The 16,333-nt window shown below is 45.1% G+C and overlaps 1 protein-coding gene and 1 long non-coding RNA gene across 15 annotated transcripts in view; one reads left to right on the forward strand and one right to left on the reverse strand.

Annotated features, from left to right (window-relative positions):
• Positions 1 to 16,333, reverse strand: part of FMNL3 (formin like 3) — a 110,020-nt gene that overhangs the window by 31,392 nt on the left and 62,295 nt on the right. For 7 of the 9 annotated variants that reach the window (XR_006413875.1, XR_006413873.1, XR_006413874.1 and 4 more), the window contains exons 5-11: positions 11,622 to 11,705; positions 10,069 to 10,221; positions 7,182 to 7,290; positions 4,525 to 4,601; positions 4,065 to 4,158; positions 2,641 to 2,715; positions 1,200 to 1,310 (exon numbers count right to left, since the gene is read on the reverse strand). Coding sequence is in view for 3 of the 9 variants with exons in the window: in XM_044421875.1 (XP_044277810.1) it covers positions 1,200 to 1,310; positions 2,641 to 2,715; positions 4,065 to 4,158; positions 4,525 to 4,601; positions 7,182 to 7,290; positions 10,069 to 10,221; positions 11,622 to 11,705 (703 nt within the window). In the remaining 6 variants the exon portion in view is untranslated. Of the gene's footprint in view, positions 1 to 1,199; positions 1,311 to 2,640; positions 2,716 to 4,064; positions 4,159 to 4,524; positions 4,602 to 7,181; positions 7,291 to 9,802; positions 9,976 to 10,068; positions 10,222 to 11,621; positions 11,706 to 16,333 lie in introns of those variants that run through there. The other 2 variants (XR_006413877.1, XR_006413876.1) reach the window with 2 other exon arrangements.
• LOC123019201 overlaps positions 12,407 to 16,333 on the forward strand; it is a 49,078-nt gene continuing 45,151 nt past the window's right edge. For 3 of the 6 annotated variants that reach the window (XR_006413883.1, XR_006413878.1, XR_006413882.1), the window contains exon 1: positions 12,407 to 14,086. This is a non-coding gene — a long non-coding RNA (uncharacterized LOC123019201). Of the gene's footprint in view, positions 14,087 to 15,193; positions 15,372 to 16,333 lie in introns of all 6 variants that reach the window. The other 3 variants (XR_006413879.1, XR_006413881.1, XR_006413880.1) reach the window with 2 other exon arrangements.

The raw sequence follows: 16,333 nt of genomic DNA on the forward strand, positions 1-16,333 counted from the left end.
GAGTTTCACGATAAGTGATCTCAGTCACCTGCCCATTATGAAAATCAATCCCTGGTAGTTTAGCTAAATAAGCAGCTTAGGACAGGTAAGCACAGGGAAGAAAATGAAGACACTGTAGTTTATTTTCCTGTCCTGTGCATGCCCATTTTGAGCCACTTAACTAGCATAGCAAAGCATAGCATAGCATTGCATGCTAAAGTATTGCCTGTGTTCACATATTGAGTGGCTTTGCACAATCCCAGGGAGAAAATAAAACTTTGTGGATTGTTTTCCCTTTGACAGTGCAGTTCATGATCCAATATACAACCCAGATTTTACTGAGCACTGAAAAAACTATCCACACTGTTGAACCCTATCCTCAAAAGAGCTCCAGCACCATGGATAGCTCTTTTTAAATTCAGAGTGAAACCTGGAGTGGGTACATAGCCCTGTAGACATTGGAGTCATCAGCCTCATTCCCTCTGGGATTGCGAAAACCTACCCAGTATGTGAACACTCTAACACACTCACATCATACCCACATTTCTTCCAGAGGACCAAGGCACACTGTTCACACCTCAGTGGAGTTTTGCCCTGAGGGTTCTGCACTTCTTCAGGAACACTTTATTCCTAAAACCTTATTCCAGGAGTAGATCATCTGGAGCCCTCTAGACATTCTGGATGAAAAGTCTCATCTTGCCTTACCACTGGCCACGATTAAACAAGATACAGACATCAAAAGAGCAGAGTCAGCAGCACAAACAACCCGAACAGCAGGGCCAGTTGCATAACCCCATCCCTTCCCCAGCACATGGAGACAGGTCGGCTGCTTATACTTCACCCAGAGAAAAGGGAGGACAAAGCAAGACACAGCTTTACATAAAATGTGCGCATGCTAGTTCATATGCATAGATGCAAATTTAGAAAGACCTGAAGTAATTTATAAAGGAATTCAATGCATCTCACAATACCAGGGAAGTCTGAGCAACCTGAGTGCCTTTGGATCTGGCTTCCAGACACTCGCTGTGGCTGGAAAATACCACAGCCCATTCTCCCCCGGTTAAGGACGTTAGCTTTAAGCCAGTCTTGGGCAAACCAGCCCTTTAAATACAGGATGTCTTCAAACAGAGGCCTGTCCTCTGTAAATGGCACCATAATGGAGAACGGGTCTAAGTTCTACCAGCTAATCTAGGCTAGTTTGGGAAAAGGAGGAGCATTACCTGTAAGAATTCTTCCAGACCTAGTTTGGTGAACTCGTATTGCAAATGCACCCGGAAGTTCATGTCCTCAACAGAGTGTACCACAATGTTGATGAACTGCATACAGGCTACCTGCAAAAGAGAAGGGTGGGGAGGTGGTTGGGATTCTGATGCACAGCCACCATCTGCCTTTCTCCTGTGGCTTCACCTAGACCTTCTTCAGATACACAGCCAGATTTTTAAAAGCCTCTGAACAAGCACATAACTCTTGGAAACATAACAGCTGAGTGTCTGACTCCCACCTTCTTTCCAGCTGCTGAGAGGATGACGGAATGACCCAGATCTACAAAGGCAACAACAGAGGGCATAACACTGCTGGTGAACGGATGACGGCTCTCCAGGTAGGCCGTAAGAAGAGACCATAGGCCAAACCTAGCACACAGGCTGCTTTCAGGCTGAGGGTTCTAAACACTACCCACCTGAAAGTATTGTGCATCTATTACATCTTTTCTTCCTTATGGGATTTTCAAAAAGAAGAAAAGCCACAAGCTGAAGAACAAATGGAAGTCAAGGAAGTTGGAATGCCATTACATTAATGACTGAGGCAGGGTGAATGCAAGATAAAAGCCTTATCTGGAAACACCCGTGGCCAGGCTGCTGAAAGTATGGAATATAAGTAGCTGGACAACTGGCAGGAGAGCAGTCATAGTCTTTGATTATCTACTGAGTAATGGGAAAAGAGCAAAAAGGAGGAGGGGGAGGGGGCAGGGGAGGTAGTGGCAGCAACTTTCCAAACTGTACTGCCAACACTGAGTGGCAGCAAGTGCTCTTCAGGATGTCAGGTGGGATCCTTCCCTAGCCCCACCTGGCAATGCTTGAGACTGAACCCAGGATCGTCTGAATGCTAATTAGGTGCTCTACATACTGCCTCTTCCCTGGATTCACCTACCCCATAGCAGAAACAGGTACCCAACAGTCTGTTATCCATGTTCATACTCCACCAAGCCAACCACAGTTTAAGTGAAGATGCTTACAGGTTGCAGTGGGAAGGACTCCTCCCACCTAATCTCTGGAGAGTAGACACTACAGAGCAAGAAGTGTCTGCTCTCCTGAGATTTAGACGCACAACAATCTTTCTCAGCTGTACCTGTTGAGGCCAGGGATTCAATCTGGGACCTTTGGAATGCAAAGCATAAGCTCTGCCACTGAGCTACAGGCCTTTTCAGCAGGCTGCTCCAGTGATCAAAGCATTAATGTCTGCATCTCAGTCAGGAATGCTATCAATGGAATGCCATTCAATGACACACTTATCATCTCAGGTTCAAGAGGCACAGTATGTACGACAATCCATCCCTCTGCTTCCTCCTCGCATTGGCCCAAGGGAACTGTTGGCATAAACAAAGCTGAGAGAAATGCAGGGTCATGTTTTTGCACAATGCAGACACCAGGATTTGTGCCTTACCATGAAGTCAATATTGCTGTCCTCATTGCGGAAATATTCCATCAGTTTCTCAAAGCGGTGTTGCTCTTTGCAAACCTGAAAAGCAGTGTGCGTGACAGGGTCTTAAGAGTGCTTCACTTTTGGCAAGCCAGCCAAACGCAGCCTGTTCCTGGACTGTTGTCTTTGCAAACCTCTGAAGAAGTGCTCCTCCACACAGCTATTCATTCCATGCACATTCCTACGGGTCAGCCTTCTCCAAGCTCTGTGACTCTCCAGATATTTTGGACTGCAACTCCCAGTATGATGTGTGAAGATGATGGGAGCTGGAAGTCCAAAACATGGCGGGGGGGTACCATGTTGGGAAAGACTGTTATAGCCATTCCTTTGCCTGGTCACACATCCAGGAGAGGCAGGGTTCTTATCCGCAGTATGTGCAGGAAGAAAAAGTCTCTCTCCTTGAACCCATGCACAAAAAGCCCAGGCTCACTCTTTCCTTTGTGACAGCATACCCTCATGCCCACCTATTTGCATTTATTTTGCCTTCGCATGAATGCTCAAGATAGCCAATCACAATAAAACCTTTATAAATATCCAGCAGGGCATCAGGCATCAAAACAAATCCCAGTTTCTCATTTAAGGGAGCAGATCAGATAGTATTACAAGCCGGAGAGAGCTGGGGTGCTTCCAGAAAAAGTGCCCCTGGTACTATCAGCCCAGACACTCTGCACAGCTATCCCATCTTTCCTCTTTTAAAAGGTAACAGTAGCAAACACAGGAGGACTAGACAAGTCTGGACCACCCTCTCCCTAAAATTCCATGAATGAGGCAGGACGATTGCAAGCCTCATTTGGAAGCACCCTGGGATAAACTTTACCTGGGACTTAAAAGATGTTAATGAAAATCCTGGGCTCATAGGCCTGAGATACGGTATGCCATAACTTGGGCATCACCACCAAAACGGCCTCTATTTGGTAGCCACACCTCTAACCTCAGAAAGTGAGGCTACAGATGGCCTTCATCACAAGTGAAGGACCGAAGGGGTCACAGCACATGAAGACAGGAAGAGGTGGATCTGCAAGCCTCACTGTGGCAGGAAGCGAGACATGAGTGGCAGCCTGGTTCTTCTGCACTATGCAGGTACCTACTCCATGGCTTAACAAGTTACTGGTGATACTGTGCCAAACTGCATGGCTGTACTGTGTTGGTGACATGAACTCATATTTTGGATTTGACTTTGGGTGCACCTACCCAGAAAGTGGGCAACTGCTGCTCCATCCACCCACATCACAAAACTTTCCTCCCATCTTTCTCCCTCCACTTATACATCAACCTCCACTCATCCCATGTGCCTCCATGCATTGACCCCCAGTCCTTTTCTTCACCTTCTCTTCCTTGCCCGAGTTTGTCCCATTAAATAAGATATACTATTTTAATATAGGCATTACCTCTTTGAAGTTCTCAAAGGCAGCCAAAATGATCTCGTGGCCACCACGCACCAAGCAGACAGCAGCTAGCAGTTCTAGCACCAGAGCTTTAGTCCTGATGAGAGCAGGAAAGAGAAAAATAAAACATGACCTCAGCCAAAAAGTGCAATATCCAGGCCACACAGAATAGCAACACAAGTCATTTTCACCTTTCTCTCTCCAGCTATGGCATCTTCACACAAAAATCCTGTCAACTGTAGTTTTGCAAGAGTGTTCAGCATCCTTTGTCAGGAATTCCTAGTTCCATCACAGAACTAAAATTTCCAGGATTCCTCAGGTAGCAGAAGTCCAGGAACAAACAGTTTTGATCCAACTGTACCCATATCTTAGGGACTATCCAGTCAGGGCTCCATGAATTTATCTATGAAAGTTATGTAATCCACATTTCCATGGGACACACGTAAGCACACAGTCATCTTACCTGGGATTTTTATTGTTCAAACTGAGGGCAATCTCGTTCACAGCATGAGGATGTGACATGACCAAATTGAATCCGTACTGAAATGCAGAAAAGGAAATAAATGAATAGCAGTGTTTGAGTAAAAAGCAGCACTGAAGACTTTAGGGCAATTGATTTAGCAGCTGAGGCAGCTGTTCCGATTTGGCACGTAGCTTCAGTACTATAGCTCAGTGGTTTTCAACTGCTGGTCCATGGACTGGCACTGGTCCACTGGCATTTCCTGCCGGTCCATGAAAGAGCTGCTGTCATGCACATGCATAACAGCAGCATCTTGCTCGCCAGAACCAACATGGGGGCTAGCTGTGCACTCACTGCTGATTTCCCACCTCTTCCTTGACCGAGGAGCCTGGGGACGAGAGAGGTAGCTCAGCAAGAGACCGGGCCTCTTCCTTTCTCTGCTCTGTTTTCTACTGGGAAGGGAAATGCTGAGGCAGGATTGTGCTGAGAGGGTTTTCTCAGCCAGTATGTGCTGGTATGTATGGGGATTTGAGTGAGTGGGATTCATTGTATTTTATTATTTAACATTATGAATATTATTGTATTATGCAACTTTGTTTGATTTTATATTGCTCTGCTGTTAATATTGTATTTGAATTTGTATTTTTTATGAGCATAGTATTACATTTATATTGATTTTGTATTTTGCTATTGTCAATTTTTGATCAAGTATTCTTGAAAAGAAGCAACAGCAGATTTCACAGTAGCTTTATCTGAATTACATATTGATCTCTAAAAATTTCAGCTGTATTAGATTAAATTTAATTTCAGTATTTTATTCTTTTAATAGCATTTTTACTGCTCAGTTTCTGGTTATTTTAGAGAATGTTCTTTTCTTTTTTTGGTACTATATTTAAAAACTAATACACAAAGTACTACATTATGTATATGATGTTTTTATTTTTGCTTCAGCGGTCCCTGAAATAGTTTTCCTATTTTTTCCAGTTCCCAGCTGCAAAAAGGTTGAAAATCACTGCCACACCTTACCAGGAAACCTTACTTTTTTCAAATAAAGTATTAAACAAATATCGCTCACAACACAGAATAAGGTAGAGATTAAATACATTACAGTATAGAAAATAATGTAAAAATTGGGACTGAGGGAGGTAGCGAAAGAAAAGCAAAATAAAGGTTATTATAAGCACTGCATAAATACATCAACTTAAATAATAACGTGACTTGTTGGCTTTGCTAGGTTTGGCCAATACAGCTAATGAGAATGCTTTCAATTTAAATATTATATAATGTCTCTTCACATATATCTGAATATGTATCCATTTTGCCTCTCCTAGGGTACATTTTCTGATACAAAAATAATGGAGCAAGCTTTTTCTAGCCTTCATGGTTGATAAGAGAAGCTTTAAAATGCAATGGCGGGGCCTGCTGAAGGTTCTCAGGCGAGATACAGGCAGCCCGCCGACGCACCATATACCACTGGAACTTTCTTCCCTGCTCAGAAATAGCCTCAAGCCAGAGGACTGCAGTGGCGCTGCCTGAGCTGGCCGAGGGCTGGAAGGGAACTATTCAGCATGGAGTGATGTGTGTGGCATCTGATTTGGGGCTGGGAGTCCACTGAACTTCCTCAGCTGGGCTGCTCAGCCTCTGGCCTGCTTTCTCTCTGCCTCGAGTCCACCTCGCCCTAAGGATTTGCATGGGCATGCAGAAACAAGTTCAACCAAGCAAGTGTGTGCGCCCACAAACCCTCTGCTGCCTTGACTTGCAGGCTTTATGCACCTTGCACGAAGACACCATTAGCGTTCCTGAGCGTTCGCGGACTTGGTATCAGCTTAGCTCGCTTCCTGGCCAGGTCTGAGCACAGGGAAGAAGTACGGCAAGAGCAAGGGAGTGGATCTCCATATGCTCCTCACAGGCACCAGAACTGCTATATAAAATCACATCTTGGCTATGGCCTAGTGAGTCAAGCCGATGAAACATGATGCTGTGATGTAACTGAGAGCAGTGTCATTTACTTTGCATCATTTAAGATTATGCCCAGCCAAAATGTCTCTTTCCCATATCCTACTGATGAGTAATGAAAAGCGAGATGGGAATTTGAAATTCACCACTGCTGCTAGCATTACAGGAGCAGCTGACATTTTTGTCTCCAGACTTCCTGACAAAAAAGCATTGCTTCCGGGTGATCATCTTGGGGAGTGGGGAGCACTGGCATCATTGTCATAGTGAACAGCACAGAGAGGGAACGCTTGGGGTTTGTGAGGTCCTGCCCTCCACACATTCATTAACTGTCCCTGGTTGGAGGACCACCAGTAGCTGTAATGGCAGCAGCCACAATGGTATAAAGGAATTTACCAATGCATTCCTCTCTCCATCTTCAAATTGACCAGGTGTTCAGCCCTCCTTCTACCCTTCAGGGCCTCAAAAATTCACTTAAAGATGTATACACACACATATGCCTGCCTGCCTCTCTGCACTGGTTTAAATTGCTGTTCCTCAGTCTATGCTATCAAGGTTAATGATCACATATACACATTTGCTGTCAAGAGTCTGCCAGGGCGGAGTTCAGCTTTCCCACTCCTGAACTGCATGGTGCTGACTTACGGCCAACTGGCTTCTCTGATTCTAAGTACAGGCAGGCGGGGTAATAGTCATGCCAGCATTACCTGATAGTTCATGATGGCCCGCAAGCACAGGATACACACATGGACATCATCCTTCTGGCTAACTAGCCGTGAGTTCTTCAGGGCTTTCCTGCTGGGAAGGGTAGTGTATCTGGCAAAAAGAGAGCTCAACATTTAGAAATAAGTAGTGAAGCTGTGAAAAAGAAATTTGACTCCTGCTAACAATGAGATTAGCTGCAGCTCGGAGGAGGAAAGAAAAGTTGTAAGATTTGTCCGTGATGTGTGTTCCCCTTTGGCAAAAGAAAGAGCAAAAAGCTAGAGTATTCTGAATCTAAGGCTGCTTCCAGGCAGAGGACTCTAGTGCTAGCAATCAGAAAGGACTGTGCACTTACACCATCTTTCTCTTCTCAGCAGATTTCTTTGCAAGATGGAAAAAGCGGTAGGGAAAAACAGAAGGGTCACCAAGAAAAGACCTAATTGTCTGGACCCCCCATAAAATGTTGTGTTTGAGGAAGAGTGATGGCACCGTACAAGTTCTGTTTTGCCCATTTTAAAGTAATGTAGAAGAACCACAATTACTATCAGTTTTTTAGCTGTCAGAAACAAAATTAATTTCTACTCATTTCAGTTTTCATTTGCTGAAGTGAGGAAGAACAAAAGAAAAGCCATAAAATGTTATTAAAATATGAAGCAAAAGAGAGATTTGTTGTGGCAAATTATATAGATAGTTTGTCTCAAAATCTGGAACACTGCTTCAATGTCTGAAAGACAGAGAGAACCCAAGGGCAAAGAGAATTAGAGGTCAAGTGTAGAAAAGAGTCTTCAGCTCCTAGAAGTTACAGATATAGGGTTCAATTCATTTTTCAGGACACCTGATTCTACTCCTGTTGAAGCAAGTGATCTACAAGCCTTCCAGCCCATGATCCCCAACTTGATACCCTCCAACCATGCTGGTTGGGGTTAGTTGTAGATCAAAATCTCTGGAGTTGTAGTTCAACTTGGGGGTTGTAGTTCAAAATCTCTGGAGGCACCGGGTTGGGGAAAGTTGAGCCTTTGATCAAGACTGCAGGCTTATGAAATATAAACTCTATCCCTCCAGGATAATGGGACAAACAGGGGAGACATTGGATCCTTCACTGCTCTTAAATTAATCTAAAACAGAGATGTCATCATGCACTGTGCATACACAGCCACCTGTGCTAAGACCTCTTGACCTCAAGTACTCCCTGTTTGAGCAGGTAAGTCAGAAGAGAAACTAAGAAAAAGGAAGAAATGGACTTCATCCCATCTGGGGATATGGGCTGGTGCTATGCCACCTACATATCCCCTCCCCTTTTTTACCTGAGGCCCCACCTTCCTTTGCCTAAGTCTATCTCTCAGTCAAAAAGTTAAGAAAGCTGCATGAAAGAGGCATTATTTTGATGTATTTGCTTTCTCATTTCTAGTAATCAGATTTTGCAGGCCTTTGAAAACACTACAAAAGTCTGCAAAACTTGTTTGCCCATAGTTAATAGCAGAGTTAGTGAATGTAACACTACCAGCAATCCCTCTTTCAAACTTCCTTGACACTAGTAGGGTGGAATCATTTGTCGCCAGCCCTACATTCCCACTAGCCGCCTCAAGTGAAGAGCTGTTCCTCCAGGCCTACTGAGCAATGCAGTCTCCTCAATGGCATGAGTACTATTTACCATTTTCAAGAATCACCAGGCATCTCTATAAAGTTAAAGCAGAGTAAAGCATTTAGCCTTGCAACAGCCCTAAAATATAAAGCTACTTATCTTTCCATTTCGCAGCTGGCAAATAGAGGCTAGGAAAGCTTTTCCACAGTCAACCAGTGGGTACATGGTTAAGTTGGAATTTGAATCCATCTGTCCATTTCCAGAATTCAAACCCCTGAACTGTAGGGACTAAACTTGATGGTAATTGTGTACTTAAAAAAACCCCCTCTACTATATGTGCACAGGGCGCTGATTTGAGCTGGGACCACTGCATACAAGCTGGGGAAGTTCCACATCCTCCCAACAGCTCCCCCTTTAATTACCCCCCTCCATTGGTAGCAATGGAGTTTCCCCTCTTTTGTTTAGCTGCAGTGTGGAGCTTGGGGTAATTTAGGAGAGAGGCAATCGCTGGGGGAGATTTAACCTCTCCTACCTCTGTGAGGCTGTCCTGATTTGAATCAGAGTGGGAGGGGTTAAAACCCATACCTAGGTGAGGTTGTCCTGACCCAGACTGAGCCTCTGTGTGCCTACAGCAAAATTTCAAGAAAAGGTAGGCCCTGCTGGATGTCAGACATTTAATCCATCATCTAGTACAGCCCTCAGGTGCTGGTACTTGAATCGAGAATTCAAGCAGGGGGACCCACTGCGCTGCAAGTGGCCAGAATGTGAGGCTGCAGGTACCTGGTCATATTGGGTGATGCAGAGTGGAACTGGCTTCTACTTGGCAATAGGCTTCTAAAAGGTGGTGGTTTTGGTCTGACCCTTCAACCCAAGCCATTTGTCATTCAAGCACAGGCTGAGCTCTCCATCTTGCCTCCCTGCTTGCCTCAAGGCCACCAGCCTCAATATGGCCTGGAGGGTCTCTCACCTGCTTGCACATGAGCCTTTCTCAAGCCTGGGAGTGTACTGAGTTCATCACGTAGCACCCAGTGTAAAAATACTTACCCAAGTGACAAGGACAGAGAAAGAGAGAGAGCAGGAGACCCAGCAAAGACAGGCAGACAGAGCATGGCAAAAGACAAGGCCTGGCACAGCGAAGTGACATGGCCAGCTACCGCCAGAGGAACATCAAGGGGGAAGGATGGGAGTGGGGAGAAGAAGTCAGCACATGGCATCCCCTGGAGGGCAGAAAGCAGGAAGGTTTTATGGTTATGACCAACAGCATGGCAAAGGGCACACACCTGAGGGCACAGCAGGGCAAAAGTACATACCGGAGAGCAGACTGGCGTGCAGAGCGAGCAAGACTGTTGGCGTAGGGAGCAGACAGGGTGCTGGGGTGCTGCAGATCCTCTATGGACCTGCTCCAGGATTTCAGCTTCTCTAGTGCTCCATCCTCGCCACTTTCCAGACCCTCAAAATCAAACCTGGAGGGCAGACAGGGGACACACACCATACACACAGAGCAAAAGCTGCACAGAGAGGGCTTAAGCTCTGGATTCACAGGGGGAATTGGACAGGCCACAAGCCAGCAGCATGGCACACAACAAGGCACCAGGGCCAGGGGTGAGGGAGCACCCGAAACTCCTCTGCATAAGCAGGACCTGAGCACAAAGCAAATCAGGAAGAAGATGGTACAGGTGCTGGCCTGCACCAACACAAATGGCCAAGTCAGCCCTGCATCAGATGCACACCCACACATAACGGGCAGGACATTGCACTGTCCCACAGGCTAGTTTTATATTAGACACAATCTCCTGTGCATTCTGGCTTGCAGCCAGGGGTGTTTGCCAGAGTAGGGTGCCTGCATTACGGTGCATTCACACACACTGGCTTGATTGCTGGGATGTATCCTGGAAGGAACAGCTGAAGTCTCTGCACTGAAGCCTGATGTAGTCGCCAGGGAGTGATGGAGGGTTGGTAGCTGGGTTCCTTGTTAGAAGACTTTCCAGCAGACTGTTTAGTTCCATGTTGCTCTTTGCAATTCTGAACAGTTTTAAAGGAACTACACTGGGTTCTGGTCCATTTAAAAACTCAGTCCAAAGTGCTCATTCTAACTTTTAAAGCCCTAAATGACATGCGGCCAGTGTACCCATAAACTGCCTCATGCCAAGCAAGCTTCTCCCAACTTCTCAGAATTTCCATGGAGGCCTTTCTTAGGATCCTCCACTACCACCTTCAGAAGTTATGGTGGAGAGGCCAAGAGGGGAGTTTTCCAGTATTGCATACCACCCAGAGAACTTCAGTTTAAAAGTATGGTAAAAGTGCAATAAAATCAGGATTTTAATGCAGATTAATTTTTGTCTAATCGATTAGTTGATGACAAGCCAGATGAATAACCAGCTAAAACTTGTAACTGGAGGATAGCAATTGTTCCAATCTTACTTGAAAATCCACTGATATATCCAAGCTTGGGCAAGCAGTTTTCATTCCCAACACCCACAGAGATGCCCCGAACAGGTGAGCTGATAACTATCAAAAGAGCTGAAAAAGGGATGCTGTTCAGTTGCCAGCTAAAGGGCCCTTAGAAGTGAGCAAAGGCCCCGGGATGGAAAACGTTTCAAGCAGCCTCTAGATTCTTCTGTGTACCTGAGAATCTACATAAGCTCATGGCCCCTCGTGTGAAACCAAGCCCTGGGAAATAAACTCCTGAAAAGTTACTGTCAGCTCGATTCCATGTCACATTATTAGAGCTCCCTATGGCCTTGGCTATGGCCTCTTTTCCACAGCGCCAGTGCCGTCCCAGGCTCCTCAGTTCTCCTCATGTGTGAAATGGGATGAAGAGGCGGGGAGATCCAATGCAACAGGAAGGAAATGCAACACTTACATCACTGCACATTGTGCAAAGGAGAGATAATCCACCAGCACATCCAAGCCCTTGTTTTCATCATTGAGAAACTCGCGCACCCACCTGCAAAAGAAAGGTCCAAAATCAGTGATACTTTATTATTCAAAGATATCGTACATTCTTTTGTAGAAGATCGGTACATCATGTACAGTCCTTGTAAAAAAAACTATTTATTGAACTAATTCGTACCTTTCCTTTCAACCAAACATAGCACCCAAGGAGGGTTACAATCACTGATGAAACAAACAGGAAGCAAATACTTTAAAACACTGTCTGAAACAATTAAAAACATAACAACAGAGTAAAAGCAGTGTCCAGCTTAATGGAGTTGCTCACACACCAGAGACCTACAGTGAGGTAGCTGGGGGGGGGGGGGGGGGCTATTTCCATCTCCTTAATCCTTGCCTCCTTAAATGCTAAAGTGGGCATCCTGAAATACTGGGTTGAACCTCTTAAAGTCCTAAGCATGGGCTTCTGCTGAATAGCCTCCATGGCCAATATTTCTTCAGGTACCACATACACTTGCAGTAGCAACTGTACACATTGTTTTCATGCCCTTTGTTTCCCTGGCTGCTGCTTGCTCCCTGCTGCCATTTTACCATTCCTGCTTTTCCCTTGCTATCTTTGGCCTCACCTGCCCATTCTGCCATTTCCCCTGATTGGCTGCAGGAAGCCAAGTGACATCATCACCACCCCGGTCCTAAGCAATCACTGAGAACTCTACGGCTTGGGCTCACATGAATCAGTTGTATTTCCTCTGTTTGTATTTATGCTTATTTTTTGTTCCTCTGTTTCTGGTGCTTGTATTGTTTGATTAAACTTTTATCTTGTTTGGCTGTATTGCTTTATCTTACAGTACCATAAGTCATCTCTTGCATAGGCATTTTGCCTAGGAAAGCCAGATATAAATTGTTTATATAAACACGAGTGTTGATGAGGATGCCAAACCTTGGGTGGTGGTTTGGTTTGTAAGTGTTTGAGTGAGCTTGTGTACTGTAACAACAACAATGTCAATGAAAAAATAGTACTTCTCTCTATATATGACATTTTACAAAGAGGAAGGAAGCAGTCCTTTAGGCAACTGGATCAGAAGCTGTTTAAATACTTAAAGGCAAGTCCCAGCACTTTGAACAGTACCCAGAAACAAAATGGTAACAGATTGCAGTTGTGTAAGGATTGGTAAGATTTATTTCATATAACTGGACCCCACATTTTGTACTACCTGATGTTATTCTTACCACATTGCAGTAGTCTAACCTGGGGTTATAAGCATGTTTATGTGACAGCACAGTTTATTTACTTCTGAGTAAACCTGCATGGGATTGCTCTGTGAAACAGGATAGGAAATACTAGGCCTCCCTATTAATTAAGACACTCAAGACATCCATTGAGCAAACCTGCCCATTGCATGTGTACAGTTAACAAACTACTGGGGCTGCACTGAGGCTAACACACAGAAATAGCAAAGAAGTTGCTCCCTTCACTCTCCAGAAATCCTCATCAACAATCCTCCAGAAATTTCCTCATCAGTAAAAGCTCAGAATAATGTTGAAGGAAGACAATACAAAATTGGAAGGCACAAAATAGAAATGTAATGTAGTAAAAGAGTGGTGAGAACACAGCAGGAAAGAAAGTGCAGAAGAGATGGAGGTAATCCAGGAAAAGCTCTGCCTTTGAAATAGTTTTAAGGACTGCAGAAAGAATCCTATACAGCTTGGTAAGTCTAGAGATAGAGGACATTTTGCCCCAGAAAATGATGATGTTGTGAAAGAAGGAGCACTGCTTGGATATACTCATCCTGATTTCACCTGTAGGAAACAGGTTTTGTAGGTTTTTATATTGTTCCCCAAACCTGCAAAACCAGTTTGACTAAGTTTATGGAGCTGGGGAGGGTACAAAAAGTGTGTGTGCACTCTTGAAGACAGGCGGGAGTCTCTTCCAAGTCACTTTCAAATGATTGCCCAGTGATGCAGCCTTACAGAGACTTCAGGCTAGACAGAAGACATCAACAGCAACCTCACTGCGTAGAAGACCCATCAAGCTCAGCTCATTTAGATGATGCTATTCAGGCTGGAGGCCCTGTGCTTTGGAAGTGATGCAAACAAGCTGGATGGGACTTAGAGAAGAGAGAACAAGATAACTTCAGAGAAAAGCCAACTGCAGCCCACCCAATGCGTGTTGCAAGGAGATTGCCGCATCCCCAGCCGCCTGTAAATAAAACCCTTGGCGTGGCTTTATCTTTTGACGGCAGGGTAAGGAGGGTTTCACTCAGGGCCTCACAGCTCCCTGCACATCTGCTGGAGTTGCCTCTCCATCCTGCTGCCTTTGATGCAAGTAGGGAAACAGCATGGGGAATGAATCCAAGATATTCTGCAAAGATTCCAATCTGTGCCTGAAGAGACTCTGACTGAACCTGTAGTGTACCGTTGACTAAAGGAGTGAGGGTATGTCTATGCGTGCATTGCTTTGTGTGTGTGCACATGTGCGTAGGTGTGTCAACCCTGGAACAAGAGCATCATACGAGAGAGGTCGGGTACATCAACCAGGAGATTGCCTGTTCAGTATGTTTTATTTCCAGGAGCAATTATGGCCGAATGTGATTTTGTCCATCCGTCATTTGGACACTGGAAATGTGCATATGTTCATAGTCTCTTGCTTCCTCTCTCTGGGACAGGGGAGCAGTACGCCCGCCCATTTCCTGCCTGTCTGCACTCCAGCCTCCACCCCCAGTGTGTTTCCTGTCTGACTCCGGTGGCTGCTATTTTAGGGGCCTCAACACATTTGCTGAAAGGTTAAAAGGCATGGAGGTGGGAGCAGAAACCGCCTCACAGGCAAACCCAGTCCTAGATGCAGCTGGATACAGGAAGGGGGACTGTGGGCGTTTGTGAGTTTCCCTGCCTACAAGGATGCTGCACAGATTTTCTGTGCATGCTTCATATGCATTTCTGTGCAGAGGGATCTGCTGTATCCTCTGACAGTTGCTTGATTGCACAACACCTGCTTTGCATCAGATGGTCCAGAAGTGGAAAGATTCTAAGGAGGACGTCTTCTCACCCTGAGAACTGGAGTGCCACTGCCAGTCCGAGTAGATTCTACTAGGCTAAATGGACCAATTATCACCAGGTGACTGGTGATCCTCTTTTGCAGATAGCATGCCTCTATTTGAAGGAGTACATTGCCCAATTATAATTTAAAGATTTTTTTAAAAAAGAACTGTCACCCACCCACAGCACTTCACACCTGGGCAGCAGACCCAAGAGGTAGACATGCAAGGTAACTAGCTCACCGTATCCCATGCTGCAGTGAGATGTACTAGATTTTTGTTTCAATTATAATACTTTTTCCATGTTTGTACCTATAAATTAGCACATGCACATGTTATGCAAATCACTGTCCTCTTTTTTTGGGAACGCATTTCCCTTTTTGGTGACTAATCAGGAGCCACTGTCTGTACAAGGCAGCTCTATACTCAGTTAGAGGGTCAAATGTGCCTAAGCACATGCGAAAATATAGAATTCTGCACATGCACACTCATTTGTGTGTGTCAACAGATAAAACGGGAAGGATCCAAAGGTGGTGCTGCTGCTAAGCAAGATTATCACCATCACCATTCCAAGCTCAGCTCACACAGTCTAGTACTCTGTTATGAGCGCAGGAAATGGGAATGAGCGTGGCTAGCTGCAGGGAGAATGTAGTCCCAGTTGACTGTGATGTCTGCACACACCTATGGTAAGTACAGAAACATAATATATCAACTGCTTGAAAGGTGGCCACTACACCCATCACACTAGGTTATGGTTCTGGAATCCCCTTCCTTCCCCAAAGGATTTAGTTGAATGGGAAAGGCTGTTACTTATAGCAAAGAAAAAGAAATATTCAGAAAGACAGAGGGACTTTTCTCAAGGGTCGGAGGAGTGTTTGTAGAAGATTAGAACTGTTTGCATGCCAGCACACTGCCCTCTGACATTTCACAGATGAACATGGGATCTGTCTTGAATACTTACACACCTGTTCTCACCCGAAGGATCACTGCCTGAGTGCCTGCTCATCACCCTGCCCATCTTCAACCCCTAAAGTCCCAGTTGCGCAATACTAAAGCTACTTCTCTGCAATCAGCTGTGTTGCATACAGCTCAGACCACTTTGCTGCACTCTAAAAACAAACAAACAAATCCTTCAACATTCTGCAACAACCAGGCTATCTCAGATTCCACTCCAAAAAAGACAAATACCATGGCCCGTGAAAATTAGGCAAATCAAGCCATGGGATGCAAATTATATACCTTTATTCGCAGGATGTATTTTGTTGGTATTAGTTGTGGGCTGGGACAAAAGCCAGGAAGGGCACTGAAGTTCTGCTCCAGCCCTCCCCTACTGAGATGGGTTTCCTAGCTGGGGACAATGAGAGTCTTAATCCAACACATCTGCAAGTTGAGGTTGGAAAGGGTGCTGTATGTCATTATCACTGGACATCCTCTATCACCAAATCCAGTCCAACTTAATATACAGAATATGAATCTCCTGCTTCTGGGTGTGAAGGGAGGAAGGTGGTGCTGCACTTTGTCCTGTGGACTGCCCACTTCAAATGGTTATGGAAGCCCCCTTCTTAAAAGAGACAGTCCTCTCCTTTGGCAGGTGCTTTGCCAAGATAATGGGCATGGTCATGACTTTGCACCAAGAGTGCTGCTATCA

Source organism: Varanus komodoensis, unplaced genomic scaffold, assembly GCF_004798865.1.
Source record: "Varanus komodoensis strain SLA01 unplaced genomic scaffold, ASM479886v1 scaffold12, whole genome shotgun sequence".
NCBI classification, from domain to species: Eukaryota; Metazoa; Chordata; class Lepidosauria; order Squamata; family Varanidae; genus Varanus; species Varanus komodoensis.